This window comes from Mustela putorius, unplaced genomic scaffold (genome assembly GCF_011764305.1).
Source record: "Mustela putorius furo isolate JIRA1106 unplaced genomic scaffold, ASM1176430v1.1 tig00000095_pilon_pilon_pilon, whole genome shotgun sequence".
NCBI lineage: Eukaryota > Metazoa > Chordata > Mammalia > Carnivora > Mustelidae > Mustela > Mustela putorius.
In genome coordinates, this window is record NW_025421280.1 from 8,124,124 (window position 1) to 8,146,443 (window position 22,320).

Sequence of the window (22,320 nt, forward strand, 5' to 3'; positions counted from 1 at the left end):
GAGGGAAGAATTGCTATTGCTATCTTCAGATCTACGATTTGATTGTCCCCGTGCACCCCCTATGTCTTCAGGATTTCTGAATGGTCGGTTTCAGTTTTACAATGAGATAGATCTGTCAGGAGGGAGGCTCTGTTATTTAATGAATATCAATGTTTTCTCACAATCTGGTCTGTGATCGTTTTCCTCTGGCTCTTCTTAAACAAATTCCGCTTTCCCTAATACCTTGCATGAGACTTCTGTTTCAGACTACGCAGAGCTTTCCTCACACCTACTGTTTGATACCGTTCTCACTGGGGCTGTCCATGGAGAGGGGTTCCACTTAATCTGGACCTTGGATTTGAGTATGGAAGCCTTCCAGACCTGCCTTTTGGATTTCAAAAGACCGTTGGCTTCCTTTTTAAAGATTCTGTGGCCTTGACCTTACATGCAATGATACACACTCAGGCAAAGATGCTGAAAAATCAAAGAAATTATAATCCCCCCCCCCCCGTATTTTATCCTCAAGGTCCAAATTATGACAGAAGTGCCTGCTTGGTTAGTTTCAGTGTCTCCCACATTCATATTATCATCCTTTCCAAAAGGTGACTCCTCTGCATAACTAGCTTCACAGTCCTCAGAAAGATGAATTCTCAAAATAGGTCAACGTGCATTTGATGGCAGACCCTATGTCAGGACTCAAAGCCAGTCTCCCTTCCCTCTCTAGAAGTTAGCGGTACTTGTGGTTGTGACATGGGGTGCCTCAGAGTGCAAGGAAAGCTTTCCTCTTCACATGTATTTTTCCTGGTTTTCACATCATAGATGTGCAATCACTGATCATGAGAAAGGAAATGATCAAAGGAGAGGGCTGAAGAAGGATTTGAACCTAGCTTTGGATCACTGTCCTTAGCCTGAGTAGATACCAGGTTTTCAGAGTCCAGGGAGGGGATTTTTGTGAGGAAGGAGGAGGATTTCAGACCTAATGAGCCATCGTGGGGGGGGGGCGGGGGCGCTACCCTGAAAGCATACAGGATGGGCTGATTGAACAAAGGTCATAAAAGGAGAAATAGGGGTCACGCTTGGATGGCTTTGTTGGCTTATGTCTTGTAATTGTGCCTTTTTCCTAAAGCTTTCATCATTCTGGATAGAAGGCAGCAAGACTAAGTGTTTGTCCATTAGGTGTTTTCGGGGGGAATTTTGGTGGTAGCAGACGTTCATGCCTTCCCAGACGTCTAGTGATTATTTTTTTTCTAAATGGAGAAAGAACAAAACATTGGCAGAAGCTTAAACAGCAGCTGGCAAAAATGAAGCGACGCGAACACGGAATGTGTAAAAACATCCATCCCAGCGCTGGGCTTCACATTTGCAGACCCAGAATAAGCTGACAGCAAGCTATTTTGGGGCTTTTGAGAATCTCTGAAGTTCCTAAATCTCACCGATTTTGTCAGTGATCGAAGGAGGGAAGCTGGGGTTCTCCCCACATTTGGAGCGGGGCAGGGAGCACAGTGGGGAGGGGCCTCCGTAGGGCTGCAGCCCCTCCCACGCATGCCCTGAGTGTTGCCCATGTTTTGACCATCAGCACAGAGCTCTCCTTTAATAACATTTGCTTAATGCTTTAATTAATTAACACTTAACCTTCTCTTTCCCTTTTCAACCCTTTTTCTCCTCCCTTCGCTATATTCCCACGTAACTTAAAAAAATAAAATAAACACTCCATACCAAAGCAGGCAATGCATGTGTGGCTATGCCTCACAAAATAGGTCGGATTATTGAGGGGAGTCCTGCAGACCGATGTGGCAAGCTGAAAGTGGGAGACCGGATCCTGGCAGTGAATGGATGTTCCATCACCAACAAGTCCCATTCAGACATTGTCAACCTAATCAAGGAAGCAGGAAACACAGTTACCCTCCGCATCATTCCCGGGGATGGTAAAGTATACGTCTTGTGTCTCTCATTCCCTCTCGAGCTCTTTCTGGGTCTCTTTCTCTCTCTCCCTCTGTCTCCCTGTCATCAGGATCCATGTAATAGAACAGGATTGACTGAGAGGCAGGCACACCCCTCCCTAAGGAGCTACCCATCCTACAGATGTAAGCCACCATTGCTAAACCCCGCCCCCCCTTTTACGTAATCCTCTGCCTGTGACCCTGTGTTGCTGCAGATACAAACATTGCAGAAAATCTTAACTTTCCCTGTCTTATTTTGGTTTTGGTACCCTTGTCCTTACAATGATAGAGTAGTTTGAATACAGGTGGTAAAGATCCTCTGATGGTCTATCTGGAAATCATTTAAAGTTTTGTTTTGTTTTGTTTGTTTTAAATCACTAAAATTTAACTGTATGAAGGGTGCCTGGCTGGCTCAGTCAATAGAGGATGCGACTCTTGATCTCAGAGTCGTTGAGTTCAGCCTATTTAAAGACAAATTAATAAATTAAATAAAATAATTTTTTTAAAGATCTTTTCTATTTATTTGACAGAGAGAGAGATCACAAGTAGGCAGAGAGGCAGTGGCGGGGGAGGGGGGGAGCAGGCTTCCCGCTGAGCAGAGAGCCCAATGCAGGGCTAGATCCCAGGATCCCGAGACCATGACCTGAGCCAAAGGGAGAGGCTTAACCCACTGAGCCACCCAGGTGCCCCTAAATAAAAACTAAAATTTAACTGTATGATATGGTGACACCACAAAACCTACATGGTGACAATTCAGAGCAAATCCCTTTTTTTTTTTTTTCCAGAATAAGTGAATATGCGAAAGGTTTTTGTTGAATAAGAGATCCTTAGGGTTTGTGCCTACTTGGTTTGTCTAATTTTTGCATGTGGGTGAAAAAAAGAGTAAAACCTCTTTTTTGATAGGTTATATCTGCATTAAACTAGGCCTGTTTTTGTTTGTCAGTTCGCTTGATTATTTGGTTAAATTGAAATCTTGTTTCTTTTATGCCATTGGCGATTCTGCCCCCGAGGGGACATTTGGCACTGTCTGGAGTGGGTGCTAATGCGGGTTTAGTGGTTAAAGGCCAGAGATGCTTCCTAACCTCCTACAGCATATAGGATGGCCCCCACACAATGTGAAGTTATATAGCAGGAAGTATCAATGCTCATTATTCATTTCTTTTTTAAGATTGACTTACTTATTTTAGGAAGAGAGGATATAAGAGTGAACGGGAGGAGCAGGGGTCAGAAGGAGGTGGGGGGAGAGAGAATATCAAGTAGACTGTGCTGGGCACAGAGCTGACACAGGATTCAATCTCACGATCCTGAGATCATGACCTGAGCCAAAACTGAGAGCTGACGCTTCACTGAGTGAGCCACCCAGGCGCCCCACTCGTTATTCATATTCAATAAAGATGAAGTTGATACACTGATGTCACTAAATATACATTCTTCAGAGAATTAAGTCCTGAATACGGACTTCAGCCTAAGCAGACTTTGCCTTTGGGAGGAAAGTGCTACTTGTCTCAAATATTTCCATGTCTTTTTTGTTTGCGATTACTATATGTGTTATAAAATAAAGTGCATATTCTAAAAGTCAGTATTCTTTGAGAAGAAATGTGGTTTGAGGAGATAGTGTGATGAAAATTCTATGTCCTTGAGCCACCTGAGTGGCTCAGTTGGTTAAACATCTGCCTTCAGCTCAGGTCATGATCCTGGGGTCCTGGGATTGAGCCCCAAATCAGGCTCCCTGCTCAGCATGGAGTAGGCTTTTCCCTCTCCCTCTGCTCCTCCCCCTTGCTTGTGCTCTCTCTCTCCTTCAGATAAATAAAAAAGATCTTTTAAAAAAAAAAAAAATCTGTCCTTGATCTGTAAAATAAGAAAATCAGAGATTTTATCTGAAAGTAATTCACCCAATGAATATTTGTATAGTTGGTAGAAAGCAATCCTTATTAGTTTCAAATTCAAGTGGTATAAACTGTGCCTTTCAGAAAAAAAATAAATCCTAAACCAAACAATAAATATTTGAAAATTGTCAGTTCTAAAACCAGAGAATTTTCTCTGAGCCAAAAATACCCCATACCAAATGTGGAGGAAAAAATAGCTCCTTGATTGCTGTTCTCCTTCACCCTGCCTCAGATGCATGGTAATTTACCATGTGGTTTGAGGGTCCATTCCACCAGCTCACCACTCTGGAAGGCAATTGCAATTTAGGAATGTGATCACAGGATGATAGAACATAGGTTCCTAATGGAAAGGATGAAGGAAGCCAGAAAAATTAAGTGAGAAGTGGTTGAGAGAGCCAAATGTAGTATATAAACTTAGATACGTCTATCTACATGCCGTACAGAGATTTCAAAAAACGAATCCAGAGGAATGCAACACAGGCATTGAATCACTGTGTCTGTATTGGTCAGTCTTAATATGGGAAGGATAATGTCCAAAGAAGGAAGGAAGGAAGGAAAGAAAGTAACTCCTTGAGGGAAGGGCTTAGAAAAAGAAGTTTGAAATCAGGAAAGATACAAATATGCAAAAGCAACTTATACTACTGTGCACATACTAGGTATTGACTTAATTTAATAAAATGCAATGGAAACATTTTGGAAAATCTGAACACCAAAAAAAAATATAGTGCAAGGTGAATTATCCAGTAGCGGTTGTGAGTAAAAAGGCATTTTTTTTTTTAAAACTTCAATACTTAATATGAAATTCAACTAGACACATCATATACTCTCTTGGCTAGAAGTAAATGTGACAGCTGATACAATGTAGTTGAGGACCCACATGCTGCCCAGGATGTGATTTCATCCCAAAATACTGCAGTAGTTCATTGCCTTGATAATAAAACTCTTCATCAATTACTCTGTAAATTTCAGAAGCCAGGTAAAGGAAATCAAGTTTGACAGAGGGTGGGTTTCTGATGCTCATCTTCTTAATGGAGCCAAAAATGGCTGCTTTGGAAATTAAAACTGAAGCAGGGGAGTCGGATTTCTCGAGAAATGTTGGAATAATCCAGGAGAAGTTTGCAAACACTTAGAAGACAGAGTAACCATGAATGAAAGTCTGATGAAGGGAAACACATGGCAGATCACTTCCTTTCTGCAAAGGTGTGTTAGAAGCGGAGAACTGTAGAATAAAAGGGGGTTTCTCTAGGGACCTCTGCCCTCCTTTTCACATGAATGGTTAATTCATCAAGTAGCCCAAAGACTGTTTGTGTTGTGGTCTTTGCAAGGAGACTGAAGTTCTTAGAAACCCATGTTATCCCAAGTACTTTGATCAGAAACCCTGGGAGGCACTTTAAGAAGATGGGGAAACACGCTGTCTTTTGGGTAGAGCACAGAACCCACTCGGGATCCACTTCTTTCCCTAGCTCCTGGTACCTAATTCTTTTTTTTCTTGTCATTGTTGTACTTTCTCGACTTATTTCTGTATTTCCCCTAACTCTGCTTCTCCCATTTCTCTGTGCCCCCTTCAAACAAAGATTAGGAAACATGACTTTTCCTTTATTTGGCTTACTCTGTTCCTAGAAGGCCTGTCTTCCCACATCTTGGACAGGGCTAGATCAAGGGTCCTTACTTTGTCTGCTTTTAACTATCTTTGGGACCAGAGTGGGAGGTGCAACAGAGGCAGAACATTTTGTCCTATGAAATGTGGGCAGGGGATAATAAATATGTAAAGGCAGCACAGAAAGGCCCAGAGGAATAGCCAAACATACTGAATCTGACACCTGACAAGTCTAGTCCCACATGTTTCCTACCACTCACCTTCTGTAGAAATAGTCTGTGAAATCTGGGTGGGAATGAGACTTTAATCAGACAGGGCAAACCCTTGACTTATTCAAACTAACACAGAACCGTCCATATGAATCAAGTTCTAGATATTTATAAAATAAGTTACTTATATTAAGTCTTAAATTCAGGCAACTCTGATTCAAAGTATTTGTTATATCGAAGGTAAGGGCATGGCAACCCAAACATGGCTATTTCCTTGGCAAAGGCATAGGATGGTATAAATATCTCAATAGAAGGCTCTCTGGTTCCAATAGCTTGCAAAGGGATAGGGGTAAAAGGAAGAGGGTTCCAACCATAACACATGTTGGAAGTCTCCCACAGCTAATATTTATGGGATTCAAATTTTCAAACACTTCCTTTAGATATTTATTACATGTGTATTTATGCATTCAAATATTTATGAAAGAAATGGTTGTGTCCTTTGTTGATTTGTTTGGCTCTATAGTGTGGATTCCGTACCGCACGCTAAAGGTATTAACATGGGGTCTAGGTTGGAACTGTAATCACTTGTCACGGAGATACTAAAACCCAAGGTAGAAGCTCCTGTCAGAAGTTAGTGCCCTGGGGCGCCTGGGTGGCTCAATGGGTTAAAGGCTCTGCCTTCGGCTCAGGTCATGATCTCAGGGTCCTGGGATTAAGCCCCGCATAGGGCTCTCTGCTTAGCGGGGAGCCTGCTTCCCTTCCTCTCTCCCTCTGCCAGCCTCTCTGCCTTCTTGTGATCTCTGTCAAATAAATAAAATCTTTAAAAAAAAAAAAGTTAGTGCCCTGATTTAGCACAACACTGTGATACTGCCTTGAGAGCCAGCATATGCTTTGCTTGAGACTTGATTGATATAGAAAGTGTAGTAATATCTATTTTCATTCCTCTGAGAGAACTAAAGTAGGTGTAAACACTGTTTAATAAATGATAGAGGACACTTTCTGGAATTTATCATAAAAATAGCTAATCTGTCCATCTATCTTGGAGTTTTAAAAGTCAAATACATTGACATCCATTCATAATAACTGTGCTGGAGGAGGCTCTTTTATCTGGCTCTTGTTATATGGGGCAAGTTTTATTTGGGGATGGAGCTGTAGATCTGTGGTAATGGCCTTTATCTCTGTATTTTAAAAAGCTAGAGAGAATTTCAACACATAAAGTCTTGGTATAATTCTAAATGAAGACTTGAAAGTTTAATAAAAATAAGTATAACTTTATTGAAATAAAAGCATCCTGGAAATCCGGGGTATGCTAAAAATTATTTAAGTGCTTAGAAGATGGCTCATGAAATCTTGAGTCAAAGCAGAGTATTTTGTTTCTTAATTAAGCTGTGATAGTTGGTGGTATTTATGCAGTGAGATAAAGGCACTGCTTATTTGAAACGGGGAACACACCAACCAATTAGATAGGATTTCCTTGATACTGACACATAATTCCCTTGTCAGTGGGAATAAGACTGGATGACTTTGGGCGTGTTACCTTCCTTTCCTAAGCCTAAGTGTCTCCATCTGTAAAGTGGGGGAATAACTGCCCCAATTTCATTGAATCATAAGAATGAAATGAAATAGGACATGTGGAAATGCACTTAGCACAGAGCTTGGCACTTCGTAAACTACCCAGAAATGGCGGTGGCTCAGAGATTAAGAAATACAGCAATAGGAGGAAAATTCAGTGTGCTCCAATAATCATTTGCATATAAATGTTAATTTTATAAATGCTTAAAGTTAATCTTCAAAACAGATTTGCATATAAATATGCAGAAAATAGCAAGCAAAAGATAGGAGGAAGATTAATAAAAGAATTCTATTTATATGTGTATTGAGTGATTATCTGTCATAACTCATCAACTCATGAAAGCACAGAAATTTTAAAAAAAAAAAAAAAAGTTTCAGAATGGGACCTGATCTGCCTTGAAAAACCCTAGCTACCGAAAACACACAAGAACTCAAAAGGGGAACTCCTGCACAATTCAGTAATTATAATCACTTTAATTACAAGGAAACGTTCTTTTTGGTATCCTGATTATGATTTCCCCACAGCCCGAACAATCTTGTGATTTCCCAGAGAGTCTCCATAAAATTAATTACAATGAGCAATATTAATTTTTTTAAAGGACCAATACAGGGGTTGATGAAACTTCTAGTGAATCATATTGATAGGCAGTGCAGCCTCTGAGTCCGTTGTTCTGACACAGTGGGTGTACTTTATGGAAAATCACATAGATTTATCACTTGGTTGTGCCAGTTAACTGCACTCATCAAAATGTACTAATAATACGGTTTTAATATTGTAATAACAGTAATAAATACATGCTCCCAATAAAAAATGTGCTAATCGTCTTCTGCATCGTTTTTAAGTGCCAGGCACTATCCCCAACATTTTGCTCTCAGATGATCTTTACACGAATTTTCTTGGCTACTTCTGTTGTCCTACAGGGACAGACGAGAAAACTGAGGCATAGGAGGTTTAGTGACTTTGCATAAGTCCCAGCCTGTAAATGACCGAGCTGGGGGTACACACTGCCAGACATTCTGAGTCTGGAAGCTGACCTCCTAATGGGACAGCTGCCTCCCATGAAGCCTAAGGAACACCACCTCCCCAGCTCAGGAGGGGGTTGCAAGGTACATTGGCATAGTATAGGCTCTGATTATGCTCATAGGGAAAACAAAATACAGACACACAAAAACACTTCCCTCTATTTCACCCATTATTTCTCATCCTTAATTGACCACAGGTTCCTTTCCCGCAGAATCTGTAGGTTTAAACAGACCACGGGAAACCTGTCCTAAAAGATGAATTGGATTCACTTTACAGTTTACTTGATCTAGTTACATTTTCTTATTAAACTTGTGCCTTAGCTCTCAGCATCCTGGACTTTATGTGTGGAATATAGACTGTTAAAATCATAATTCAGCTCTCTCATTTTGCAGAACATGTAAGTTTCCATGATAATAAATCAAAAGTAGAAGTGGCAACAAGAGCCATAGGTACAAGAAAGGTGTATGGAGTGCTTATGGTATGTCATACTCTATGAAGCTTTCCATATACTATTATCAAAGAGGAGAGCTACGTTATCATCCCCTTCCATCAGATGAAGAAAATAAGGCATACAGCTAATGAATGGGAAGGTGGATTGGATCTCAAGGCCATGATTTTAACTGTGTAATGCAATAAAATAACAGGAAGCAAGACCCAAGCTGAGTTAATATCCTTAGGAAATTAAAATGGAGGGGCGCCTGGGTGGCTCAGTGGGTTAAGCCGCTGCCTCGGCTCAGGTCATGATCTCAGGGTCCTGGGATCGAGCCCCGCATCAGGCTCTCTGCTCAGCAGGGAGCCTGCTTCCTCCTCTCTCTCTCTGCCTGCCTCTCTGCCTGCTTGTCATCTCTCTCTGTCAAATAAATAAATAAAATCTTTTAAAAAAATTAAAATGGAAGATAGACCATAAGGAATTGGGGTTGCAGGGATGCTCTGTCACCCAGGATTACAAGGGAGAAGAGATGCAGTCCAGGTATCCCAGGTGGGACTACTTCACACATTTTCCCATAGAAACTTTGTTATGCATTAGGGTGAGTATATGTAATCTGCAAGCATTGGAATGCCTACTATGAACTGGTGGACTCCTAGGAACTTGCAGAATTCACTGCACACTGTGCTTTAAATAGGCATTCATAGGCTAATCTGAGAACCTAATGACCACATTTAGTATTTTTTTTATTTTTTTAAAGATTTATTTTTTTATTTATCAGAGATCCCAAGTAGGCAGAGAGGCAGGCAGAGAGAGAGGAGGAAGCAGGTTCCCTGCTGAGCAGAGAGCCCGACGCAGGTCTCGATTCCAGGACCCGGGGATCATGACCTGAGCCAAAGGCAGAGGCTTTAACCCACTGAGCCACCCAGGCGCCCTTTAGTATTTTTCTTGATAAGAAAATGTATGCCAAGTTCCAAACAGTCTATCTAAAAAGTGCAACTTGCTCATAATTGCGTGCTATCTGCCTTGATCTTAATGGAGAAATAATTAGTAAAAGGCTATATAACCATTACTATGTAAGTGATTACATTTTAATATATGCGTGTTGGTGTGCAGTCTATAGGGCATGCTTGTGAGTGTTTTCAAATTCTGGATCTCCACACTTCTAGAGATTAATGAAGTTGCTTATGAATGTGGTTAGTGGAGAAGAAAGTCCATTTCCATAAGAATGTAATCATATTCATTACATTCGGGTGGCTTCATGATTTATACAACTTATATTTACAAACTCTGGCTCTGACTAATGCACATTTTGGAATTCATCTTCCATCAGTGATGCTAGATGAGATCTGCGAAGAACCCCAGTTTCCAGTTGTGCTTCATTAGAAGCAGTGAGGAAGAAGGTAGACGTTTTGTGTGTGCGTGTAGTTAACAAGATGTTAGCACACTTCTGATTTTAATATTCACCTGAGGAAACCAAGCCGACTTACGAAACATGGCTAACAAATTGCGGGAAACATCAGTAGAGATTTACTATTTTTACTATTTTTTTTTTTTTACCGTTAACCGGTACCATTCTGGGGAGAAACAGTGCGGGCGTGGTGCAGCTATTTTTAAGTGCGAGAGAGGGAGAGACACGTCCCCTGGGCACAGTTCTACAGTAGCCTGTTCTGGGGCAAACACTTCAGTTCATCTGTGGGGATATCACTTGCGAGGAGGGTAATGGAGCTTTACATGCCTCAGATCACAGATCTTAGAACGGTTCTTTTAGGTCTTCATTGTCTAGAAGTTCAAGTCAGAACTGCTTCACACAGTGACAGAGAAACCAGACTTGTCTTTCAGATATGGGACTTCTGCTTCCCTCCTGGTTTGATCTCTTCTCCAGGGCCCTCATTCTATTATGCTGTCTCTCCCTGCAGAGTCTTCGAATGCCACTTTGCTGACCAATGCAGAGAAGATTGCCACCATCACCACCACACACACCCCTTCTCAGCAAGGGGCCCAGGAGACCAGGTCAGACATAACTTTAGTTGCTTTTGTTAGCTTTAAGGGAAAAAACTAACTCCTGGCCTGACGATACTCATCCTTGATATATTTTTTTTCCCCTTCCTGTTTCCCCCTTGGTTTGCTTTTACATTTATTTCTCTCCCTTTGGCAGGAATACCACCAAACCAAAGCCGGAATCTCAGTTTGAGTTCAAAGCACCCCAGGCAACACAGGTGAGGGCCATTCTTCTCTTTTCTCTGTTTGCTTCGCACATTTCCTTCCAACTTTCTGAAGCTATGTTTATGAGATATCTTTTAGAAGATACTCTCCATTAAAATAAATAACCTTTTGTGAGAGGATATACTGAATATGTACTCACATTTCATTGTCTAGGAAATGACATTTTATTTTACTACCTTTGAAAAATATTCTGAGATATCCTTTTCTAGGTGGGGAAAAAAACAAAATCAAAACCCATAATTGCCTCAGGGACTGGCCAGCAGAGAAAGACAAAATCGTGAATAACTACTCATGGTATTCATAACTGTGTTTATGCCTAGAAAATGTCTTTTTGTTGTTGTTGTTGCTGTTAAGGCTTTTCTCAGCCTTGTGAGTTTCGGGTGAGACGCTCAGAGCTAACTGCCCATCCCGCAGGGTGGTAATAGGGAGCACACAAACATGCAGGTGAAGCAAATTTGGGAAATATTGGGGGATGATTAAACGGGTTAATTTTGAGTGGCCTTCTCAGAGCCTTCAACAATCCATTCATGCTTCTCCTCAGCCAGGGTAGCGGCCCCTCCCCAAGTGTGAGGAGGTCATTGTTGGGGTCCTAGTGATAGACACTGCTGCCATTTTGCGGGTGTGGGGCATGGAGGCTGAACGTCCAGCACTGTGCAGGATGGTATCATGTAATGACCTTTCCTGCCACAAGTATGATTTGTGGCCTCCTTGATGAAATTTTAATATATGCATGTTGGTGTGCAGTCTGCAGGCACGATCATGAATGTTTCCAAATTTGCATCTGCAACCTTCTAAGATGGATAACCGTTACTAAACAATGGGGAATCACCAGGAGAAGGGTAGAGACCACGCCTTTTTGTCAAATCACCATGACAGAGAATATTTGGGAAGAGATGGGAAGAAATATGGACAGATAGACAGACGTTCACCTCAAATGACTGCATTTCTTTTTTTTTTTTTTTTAAATAGGAGCAAGATTTTTACACTGTGGAACTGGAAAGAGGAGCCAAGGGATTTGGCTTCAGTCTTCGAGGGGGCCGAGAATATAACATGGACCTCTATGTCCTGCGCTTAGCAGAGGACGGTCCAGCAGAAAGGTGTGGAAAAATGAGGGTAAGTAGGAAGAGGATTCTGGACAAAAAAGTCATCTGCAGCGACTTTTTGACCTTACGTGGCTAGAACCTTCTTGTTACTGAGAACTGCATATTCTACTGTTCTCAGGTTGCTCTAGGTGCATGACTCCCACCCTAGGATAAATTTCTCCCTAAAGCATGGTTGGTGGTAGCTGAAATGAAAGATTGAAACTACTTGTAAGTTAATTGAAGTAAATACTTTCCCAATTCCAGTCCCATAGTCCTTATACTTAATCTCATAAGGCAGGGACATCACTTCACAGGAAATCCAAGGTACACCAGGATGCTTACAGAGCAGGAAGGGCTTGTAGTGCTGAGATTCTGGGTGGTGACCTCCGTTCAGGCTCCAGATAGTCACGAGCAGTATTACCCGAGCCTCAGGAACAGGTCAGTTCAGCACAGCATCTCCATGGCATGAATGTCTCTATGGTAGTCAAAGCAGCAAATTTCAAATGCCAAAATATCACTCTGTTCTGTATAGGTATCTACTGTCTGTTACTGTGTAAGCATATGTCCCTTTCTGGGGGTGGGGGAAGGGGAGGGATTAGGTGGTTAAAAAAAAAAATCAGTGTTATCACTATAGAGGGGTCACTTAGCTTGAGGCATATGCACAGGGAGCAGTTTGCTACAGATGAAAAGAAAGCAGACAGCCAGGTCCAGAAAGGAAAAAAAGTGCATGGAATTAGTCCAGAGTGAAGAGGGAAAAAAGTGACCAAGGGTAGGGAACTTAATATTTGTACTTAGGCATAATATTGCTTTTTAAATTTTTTCAGATTGATTGTTTTTGAAGGACTGTATTTATCTATCTACCTGTCTGTTTATTGAGAGAGAAAGAGGTGGGGAGAGGCGGAGGGAAAGGGAGTGAATCTCAGGCAGTCGTCCGGCTAAGTGCCCCGCTTGACACGGGGCTCGAACCTGAGATCACGACCTGAGCTGAAGTCGAGAGACAGACACTTCATTGACGGAGCCACCCAGGCTCCTCCAGATTGAATTTTTAATGAGTTTTTTTTTTTAATTGAGAAAGTAGACCATGAATATGGCTATAAAAAATTAGTGGAAAATGATCCATATTTTAAAATATAGTTTCCAAAGTCAAACCGGATTACCAATTTCTTACATATTTTTTTATGCAATTATATGCAAGACTTGAGCACAAATGAGTAGAGACACTGTATATTGCTTTTGTTTAAATTTTAAAGACAATCGGGTATGCTTTTCCATGTCTTTGCTTACTGAAAAAAGTTTCTGATTGAATGAACTGTCATTATCATGGTATTTTGTATTATGCTATATAGTTCACAAGACACATTTATGTGACTTACCCAATTTGGTCCTCACACCTTGGCAGGGATGGGTTGTTAACACCCCCTTTTATGGATGAGAAAGTGAGTTCCAGGATTTTAAAGGATTAGAGCAAGATCAGTTAGCTCGTAAGTGATAGGACTCAAATTTAAGGCTTTCATCTTCAAAACCAGTACTTTTCCTCTTCTGCTTTCTGGAAAATAAGCTCCATGAGAGTAACAATCTTGCCTGTCTTGTTTACTCCTTTATCTCCAGTGCCTAGAACAGTAGCTGACACATAGTAAATGCCACATCCATGCATCAACCACAGTCGTGGTCTCATCAGAAAGCTTACCTGGGGAAGTGTTTGCTTCTAAGCTCACTCACAGGGTTGTTGGCAGGATTCCGGGCCTCTTGGGCTGTTGGCCCTAGCTCTCCCTCATCTCCTTACTATGACCTCTGCGGGGCAGCTCACTACATGTGCCAGAGTGAACAAATGAGAAAATAAAAGGGGGGCATATAAAACAGAAGCCAGGATTATTTTGTAACTTCATCTTTGAGCTGACATCACAACACATTTGCCAGAAGCAGGTCACTTCTTCCAACCCACATTCGAAGGGAAAGAGATGACACAGGATATGAATATAAGGAGGAGAACATTGGTGGGGGGGGCATCCTAGCGACAATTAATATTCCTTTTACTGCTTCATTTTTTTTCCCCCGTAGCACTTGTGCTTTCTAACATACACATATGTCTCTAACTTTCTTGTTAATTTTCTTCTGTTAGCATGTCATCTCCATGAGGACAGGCATTTTTGTTTTTTTACTGCTGGATCCTAAGCAACAGGAGATTTTCTGGAATATACTCAATAAATATTTAGTACATCACTCATTGAAAGAATTTTAAAGCATAAAGCACCTTGACAGCTGGTCAGATCCTTTGTGATATCCTCACTCTGTTGTCTCTTGCTTTGGCAGATTGGTGATGAAATTTTAGAGATCAATGGCGAGACCACCAAAAACATGAAGCATTCTCGGGCTATAGAACTGATTAAGAATGGCGGCCGCAGGGTCCGTCTGTTTCTGAAGCGGGGAGACGGCTCGGTACCAGAATATGGTGGGTCAAACTATGAAAACCTTCCTTCCTTCCCTGGCATGACTCCATGAATTTGTCTCCAGAACTGCAGCAGGAAAGTCTTTTTGTTTTCCCCCTATTCACCAGTGTCTCACCAGCCTTTCGCACCATGTGATTATTCGCCTCGCTTATTCTGAAATCTCTACACATTTCATCCTTTTGCTTGCTTACGTGGACCGGGGCGTGGCCTCAGACAAGATCTTTGTAGCCCCCTTTCTGATAAGCAGAGAGAACGTTTTGTCTAGTCCAACCAAGAGCGAAGGAATGTTTGTTGGAACTGTGCCAAACTGTTTCTCAGACCCAATTGTTAGCACAAACTGACTATACTCCTTTTCAGAAGCAGGAAAGCAGGTTTCCTGAGTGATATGTTGAGGCACAATTCTCCTTTATTTTTTGCTCTTTTGATTACTTGATGTTTTTGCTTAAGAGGCGTGAAATTTTTTGAGATGATTTGGGGGCCTTGCTGGCCTCCTCTGGGCGCTGTGTATGACACTTCTGCATATCCCCGTTGCTGGGCCCTATCCCCAGTCAGACCACCGGAGCCCACTACTAGAAGACAAACAAAACTGTTGATATAGTAGCCATATGTTTTTAGATGAAAAAGGATGAAATAGATTCCCAGTGCTCATCATGAGGGAAACATGTTACTATACCTTTCCTATGGGGAAAGCCAGGTTATACATAGAGTTCCTTTGTCATATGTTTAGACATGATTTGAGTAAACAGCAATGATCTTTACATAGTGTAGTCTTCTGATGGCAAAATATTGTATATTATAATGATTATGTCCTATTTATTTGAGGTCTTATTTAAAATTAAAAAAGAAAAAAAAAGCTATGCCCTAGATGTAGGGCTTTTCTTCCCAACCAAAGGTCTACAGAAGTTTCTATAGAAACTGTGATTGAATGGTCCCCATATACGTTGGTCCCCTTTATTAGGGATTGATCTGTTATCACCCTCTTTTCCGAAAGTCATTCTGCACAATTCCCGGTTGCATTTTGGACTTGGTGAGGTCCTTAATTCAGATGCAGCTCAAAGAGAAGGATAACTCTTTTAAAGGACAGCCTTCCCAGGTGTTGGACCCTCATATACAGGTGTAAAATACGAGGGGCCCAAAGTGGGGGAAGGGGAGGTCATCAGATGAGGCCCCTGTAGATATGGCCAACCACAGGGGAGGTGTTTTGACTTTGAGATGCCACAGCTGTGCACTGTACTAAACCTCTAACCATAGGTGTATCAATGCCACTGAAACTGTGTAACATTGTCTCCCTTTTCTGTCTCCCCTATGCTTCTGTTGGATGTGCTATTTCATTTGAGAGTCATCGTCAGTAACCTGTGTACCTTCTCAAAACCTATGTCTGTTGCACTGAGGATGAAAATCCAACACTAACAAATGTTCTTTGGGCTAAAAATAAAGATCCTTTAAAGTACTCATTTTTTCCAAGAAGGGTTGAACATGCCAGAGTTGTGCTGCTGTAATGTCTCCATGTGTCATTTGGACTAAATCTCTCTAATTCTATCGATTAGAGTCACAAATGGGTTATAATATGTTAAGTTCCAATATTTTTCTGACTTGATTGGAACCTGCTTCTCTGTGAGGCTATTTTTGTAATGAGTTTTTTGTACTTAATTTAACTGCCGCGGTCTTCAGGGGTGGGGGAGGGAGGGACCTTTGGTCTTTTGTTGTTTATTGTTAATGCTCTCCTATGCCAGCTTGTCATTGTTGCAGTTGTTTGAAAAAAAAGAAAAAAAGAAAAAAAAAAAGAAAAAAGGATGCATCTATTGTCTGGGTTCTCGAGTCACCTTATATGGCTGTCTAAGAAAATGTCACTGTTCTGATTGCGGTCTCTGCAGCCTTATTTGAGTGTTGCCTTAGACTGTCTAACTGGACAAATAAACTCTCTTTGCCCTATGTTAACAAATGCAGATTTTTTTTTCTTTCCCCTTTGTTATAGGGAATCTAAATGTTCAACTTTTTCTCTTTCTCTCTTTCTCTTTCTCTCTGACTGTTCTTGGTGCTGGGCCCTTCCCTTCTACAGCGATGATACCTCCTAATCTCGCTGCATGTATGAGAAATGAAAAGCTCGGGGAGGCTTGCTTCTACCTTATGGGCCATAATCAAACTACGGTTTGTAGCTCAATCAATACTAGGTGTTTCTGTGCTGTGGCCTAATTTCCTCATTGCTTCTGCTTAGCTCTATTTTGATATGTTTGGCAATTCATTCTGAACACACTGCATTCTTTGAATTGTAAGTACACCACCAACCCTACTGAAGTCTTACTGTCCCTTATCTTAAAAAGTAGGCATAAGAAACCCCAAGGTTAGATTTGTGAGAGTGATCTAAGCACCTATCCTTACCCAAAGCTGAAAGCGACTTCACAAGCTCCGGTTTGTGTTAATTCTAGGACCCACCATTCAGAAAGAGCAAACCTCCTATCCCAGAGAGTCCTCCCCCAGGTGGGTAAGATAGAAAGGTGACGTGTCCTGCTCAGTCAGCTATCTCTCGGGACACTACAGCCCAAGGGCCAAATCTTGTCCACAGCCTGTTTTTTTTTTAAGTAAAGTTTTATTGGCACATGGCCACACCCATTTCTTTTCTGAATTGTCTACATCTGCTTTTACGCTCTGGTCCAGTTAAGTAGTTCTCACAAACTACACAGCTGGCAAAGCCAGAAATATTTACTCTTTGGCCCTTTGCAGAAAGTTTACAAACCCTGCTCTAGGCTATCTTCCTGTTTTTATTAAAACCCACCTTAGGTTTGGGAGATCATTCATGAAACAGATTGTTTAATGTTGACCTTGTTGCCTCATGAAAGATCCTTAAAGAGTTCCTGTGATTCCTTCATCTCCATGACCATCACCCTGGTTTGCCCTTCAGTCAGCAGCCCATCATTTCAGGTGTCTTGCCGGGAATCGTATAATGTGTCTGGCTGACCGGGTTTAGCTGTGACAGAGCATCCCTGCCTTGAAAAGCCCTCTCATAATGTCAGGATGCCATCTAAAACATTGGCTGTGTCATTTCAAATAGTTTAATAATAAGTAGGACCCCTCTCTCCCCCACCCCTTGGGCTTCTCTGCTTTGAAGTCTATAGATATCTTGATGTTGTAAGAAGTGCAGGGAGTCCTTGGCTCCTGGATGCAACTGGAGCTACCTTGTGTAGCACAAGGAAAGCTATCTTGGAAAGACTTTATCTGAACCCCATCTAACGACAGACACGCCCCTGACAACCTCTCTTCCACTCCCTTTTGTCAGGAAACTCCATGTTTTGCAAATAGTTTCTTAAGCTCACCCCAAATTAGAGAAAGTTGTTGAATAAAATCCACAACGGTAGAGAGGATGTTTAATGGACCCTCACATACATGTCACATTTGGCAGTCATGCACATCTGGCCATGTTGCCTCTAGAACACCCTTTGCCTACCACCAGGGAGTATTTTTGGTTTTTTAAGAAAAGTGTTTTTAAAAAGGAGCGTAAAATTTTAGCATAAAATGCTTAAAGCCTGAGTATACAGCTCAGGTTTTGTTTTGTTTTGTTTTGTTTTGTTTTTTTAAACCTCGGTAAACACCCATTTTAATCACCCAGATCAAAATAAAGCCTCTTTATATCCCCCAGAAAGTTCCCGCATCCCCCTCCAGGTCAATAACCTAGATTACTTTTTTAAGAGAATTAAAACAAGTATTCTTTAAAGAAAAGAATGTTTTCTTGGGTGGGGGTGCTGGGCGGGAGGAAGGGTGGATGGGGGGAGGGCTTGGTGGGTGGGAGAGAAGAGCAGGAGGGAGTTAGGATGGGGACTTCTCCATACTTCTAGATGCACTGTTTGGGTTATGCCTTTAAAGACTAAAATCGTGACTTACGCTGTAAGTTCCTTAATGTAAGTTCCATCAGTAGCTAGATGCGGAAAGCCACAAGTACTAAGTTTTTAATCTTCGCTAGTTGCAGTTAAACTTAACCAAGATTCAGTCGGCTTTGGTTCTGACTGCTTTAATAGTTGTTTGCTTGTGACTAATGAAACCTCAGGCGTGGGAGTGGGGACAGGAGCCGAAGACCCTCGATACCAAACCGTGGCTCTCCTTTCTTTTCCTGGCAGACCCCAGCAGCGACCGGCACGGCCCCGCCGCCGCCCGTGCACAAGGTGTTTCGGAAGTGAGGGCCGCACCCCCCGACCGCCGACAGCATCCATCATTGGAGTCCAGTTACCCACCCGATCTTCACAAATCATCACAGCATGGGGAAAAGCGGGCACACGGGAAAGACCCAAAAGGCAGCAGAGAGTATAGCAGACAACCCAATGAGCATCACACATGGAATGGAACTTCTAGAAAACCCGACAGTGGGGCTTGCCGACCCAAGGACCGGGCACCAGAGGGACGGAGAGAGGCGCCCCCAGAGCGGATGGTGACCAACGGCCCCAAGAGGAGGCCCCCGGAAAAGCGCAGGGAAGGCACCCGCAGCGCAGACACCACTTTGGAGAGGAGGGAGAAGCACGAAAAGAGACGAGAGCTTTCTCCGGAGCGGAGACGCGAGCGCTCGCCCACCCGCAGAAGGGACAGCTCGCCCAACCATCGCAGGAGGTCCCTGGAGAGACTCTTGGATCAGAAACGGTCCCCAGAGCGCAGGAGGGGGAGCTCGCCAGAGCGGAGGGCCAAGTCCACCGACCGCCGTCGGGCGCGGTCCCCTGAGCGCAGGCGCGAGCGGTCCTTGGAGAAGAGGAACAAGGAGGACAGAGTCAGCCACCGAGAAAGGGAAGAGCCCAGTGTGAAACAGGATGCCGGCCGAAGCTCCAGACATGCCCCAGAGCAGAGAAGGCGACCTTACAAAGAATGTAGCACCGACCTCAGTATCTGAGACGCTGAGGCACATTCCAACCTTTACCGTGTCAAAGGTTCTAAGAGGAAGGTCACAAACCTGAAATAATTTAGTTTCTTACCTGGTGAAGCGTCTGATACCCGATGATCCTATGAAGAGCAACAGACATTTTATGCATTTGAAATCTTATAAGAAAAAATATATATATATGAAAAGTGTTGTGCCTGATGTATAATATTAAAGAAAGTATTTTTAAATGCATACTTTTTTGGAAATTATTTGCCAAATGCTGCCCCGAAGGGATATACATTTTGTTTCTACATAAACTGTAGAATTGTCAAGAATTGTTCCCTTTTGGGGGGCAATCTTTTTCTCTCCTGGTTAAATAGGGCTGTTGATCATTTTCTCTAAGGGAAATTATTAAGTTTAATTAATTTGATGTAGATTGTTACATAGTGATGTAGTGCTATACTGTAGTTAGGAGTTTTTCTTAAAAAAAAAAAAGCAAAAAGGCAAAAGTTATATTTGTAAAAGCTGAGGACTCTTTGGGATGGATTAGGATTGCCGATGATCCTAAAATTAAACTGTATGAAGAGACTACTATTGCAAATGAAGGATATTTATAGCTAAACTACACAGCACAAAGAAATGTTCCCTTCTCAAGTCGTAGTTGGTCCAGAAGACAGTTCCGTACTCTCCCTGGCCATAGAAAGGCATGGACAGGAGAAGGTTGGCAGCCATTACCCAAACGTAGCCCCAGCACAGATGGTCAAGTTCATTAGCATCACCCACATCTAATAAGATCTCATTAAGGCAGTGCCATCACAGCTTTGCTCAGCTACTAAAAGGAACAGACGGACAGTGAGCACCTTCTGTGTTGTCTTGTCTGATCGCAGGCAGAATAGTGGCTGGAATGGGGAACAGTGTGCCCAATGCAAGGGAGCTGTGAGACTCCTCCAGGCAGAAGATGTGTTCCCCCTTTGTAGCATAAGCCCAAGGTTGCCCTGTGCCAAATTGGGGACCCGGGAGTGAGTGTGGGTGGAAGTTACCTCTTTGTTGATATTTCAAGAAGTGAGGTCTGGGGGTGCTTAATTCCTAGAGATGCCGATTTCCCTTTGAGACCATAGTAAAAATCTCCAGGATGGTTGGAAGGGATAAAGACACAATCCCGGTGGTTCTAGATCAAGTTGGCAAACCTCTGCCCTCATGACAGTGTCCTTTGAGTCTGGACAGCAGAACTATTTTTCTTTTGATAAACGACCCATTCTTTTGCAGTCCCGCAGGAGGTGTGGTTGGGTCGGCTTGTAGCCCCAGGATGTGGTTGGAATGGATTACTGCCTAGCTGAGCCAAACGTTTGCTTGTACCTGTTGGACCACTACAGCAAACCGCTGCTTACAATGCATTGTGTATTTCTGTAGTACTGTTTTGCATTTTCCATACAGACACACAACTTTGCAAGTCAATCACTGTTATTCTCATGGTACTGTTAAAAAAAAAAAAAAAGGAAAAAGGAAAAAAAAATGGAGAAAACCAGCCAATCATTGTGTGTACAGAGTTAAAAATTGTAATTAATAGAGCCTGTTTAAAAAAATAAAAAAAAAAAATCAACTGTTGCCTTTTTTTCTTGTATAAAAGAGAATTTATGACAAAAATTTAGCTGTGAGGAATGTGATATGTGTTTATATTTCTGAATATGGAACAAATTGATTCATTGGGATATATTTTAATGTAAACTAAATCAGGTATGTAAAGCTGTTTTAAAATGGGAGACTCTATAAGTAATTCTCTAAAGCTTTAGTTGGTTTAAATATCATCATTTCCTCCATGGTGAGCCTGCTTTGTGAATTATTAAGCACTTGTTCGCATTCTCTGTTCCTCACTCATTTCTTGCCGTGTGCTATGGACTTAATGCTCTTTCTGTATTGATGAAAAGCAGTATGTGGGCCAATCTTTTTATAAAACACTATGCATATATAAATATTACATTGTTCATAGCTTTATTTGATTTCTGGATTGATACATAATGTAGACGGAATTCCTACAGGTGTGTGGACAGGCACAAAACACGTTCCCTTCCTGGGACAGAGACAATGTACATTCTGTAGCTGAAAAGGAGGAGGAGGGTGTGTGACTCATACTTCTATTAGAGTTTCCCACACAAAGCCTCCATTGAGCTGTGGTAGTAAGGCTGAGGGAGAACACAACAGAATAAGGACATTGGTCTTCATCAGTTTCCTTAGAAGCCCACTTGGGGATTTTATTCCTCAGGCTCCACTGCTAGGAATGTTCTCACTCTTTCTAGCAGAATCGGTGATGTTAAATGATCAATGCTCTCACCTGTGGTCCAGAGTTTTAAATAAATGAAATCAAGGTGGATTTGGGGAGTACGTCGTGAGGTTAACCTCTTAATGCCTTTCCTGTTGTCAGAGGTGATATCTGACATTTTAAAATCTTTGTGGTACCCACCGGGGCTTGGCTCAGTCCGCGAAGACTTGGTGTGGCAGTTTCCTCTGAGTTCCACACATCAGCTTGGCTTTGGAAATGTTGTACGCTACAGGGACTATGCACCAGGCAGAAAGATCTAGTTTTCTCTGAACTACTGTAACCTTAAATTGCAGACTGATTCTTGTGAGCCTACTTTCCCTAATCCCCCACTTCATGTAAATGTCTTGATGAGAGATGATGGATGAGTATTTTGTATGATTAAATCAAACCATTGAAGAATTCCCCTCCCAACCATTACACAGTTGATGCCTGAAAGAATGTTGGGGGTGGGGGGGAGAACTCAACACCCTACTTGTATTTTTTAAGTTTCTTTTGTGAAAGATTTTTTAATGCATTTTTACTGTAAAAATACATGGAAATGTATGCATTCCATAACCACTATTGCTTCTCGATGGATATCTTTCTTGTCTCTGCGTTGTCTCACATCTATCAGGGTCACGTAATCAAGTGAGAGTGTCTGGCTCCAGCCCAATTCATCAGCATCCCATTCTGTCGAAAGAGAAGGAATTATGCCTGTGCAGCCATAGTACAGTGCCCTGCTACTCAGAGTGTGGTCCCTGCTTCATCATCACCAGAGAGGGTATTAGAAATGCAGAC

At 42.1% G+C, this 22,320-nt stretch overlaps 1 protein-coding gene across 18 annotated transcripts in view; it reads left to right on the forward strand.

Moving 5' to 3' along the window:
* MAGI1 (membrane associated guanylate kinase, WW and PDZ domain containing 1) overlaps window positions 1-22,102 on the forward strand; it is a 636,195-nt gene extending 614,093 nt beyond the window's left edge. For 5 of the 18 annotated variants that reach the window (XM_013053603.2, XM_013053614.2, XM_004738309.3 and 2 more), the window contains 6 exons: window positions 1,701-1,904; window positions 10,554-10,647; window positions 10,793-10,853; window positions 11,830-11,973; window positions 14,253-14,391; window positions 18,499-22,102. In XM_013053603.2, coding sequence (XP_012909057.2) covers window positions 1,701-1,904; window positions 10,554-10,647; window positions 10,793-10,853; window positions 11,830-11,973; window positions 14,253-14,391; window positions 18,499-19,256 — 1,400 coding nt within the window. In that variant the 3' untranslated portion in view covers window positions 19,257-22,102. Of the gene's footprint in view, window positions 1-1,700; window positions 1,905-10,553; window positions 10,648-10,792; window positions 10,854-11,829; window positions 11,974-14,252; window positions 16,332-16,448; window positions 16,538-18,498 lie in introns of those variants that run through there. The other 13 variants (XM_013053606.2, XM_004738313.3, XM_004738312.3 and 10 more) reach the window with 8 other exon arrangements.
* Window positions 22,103-22,320: the final 218 nt, after the last annotated feature.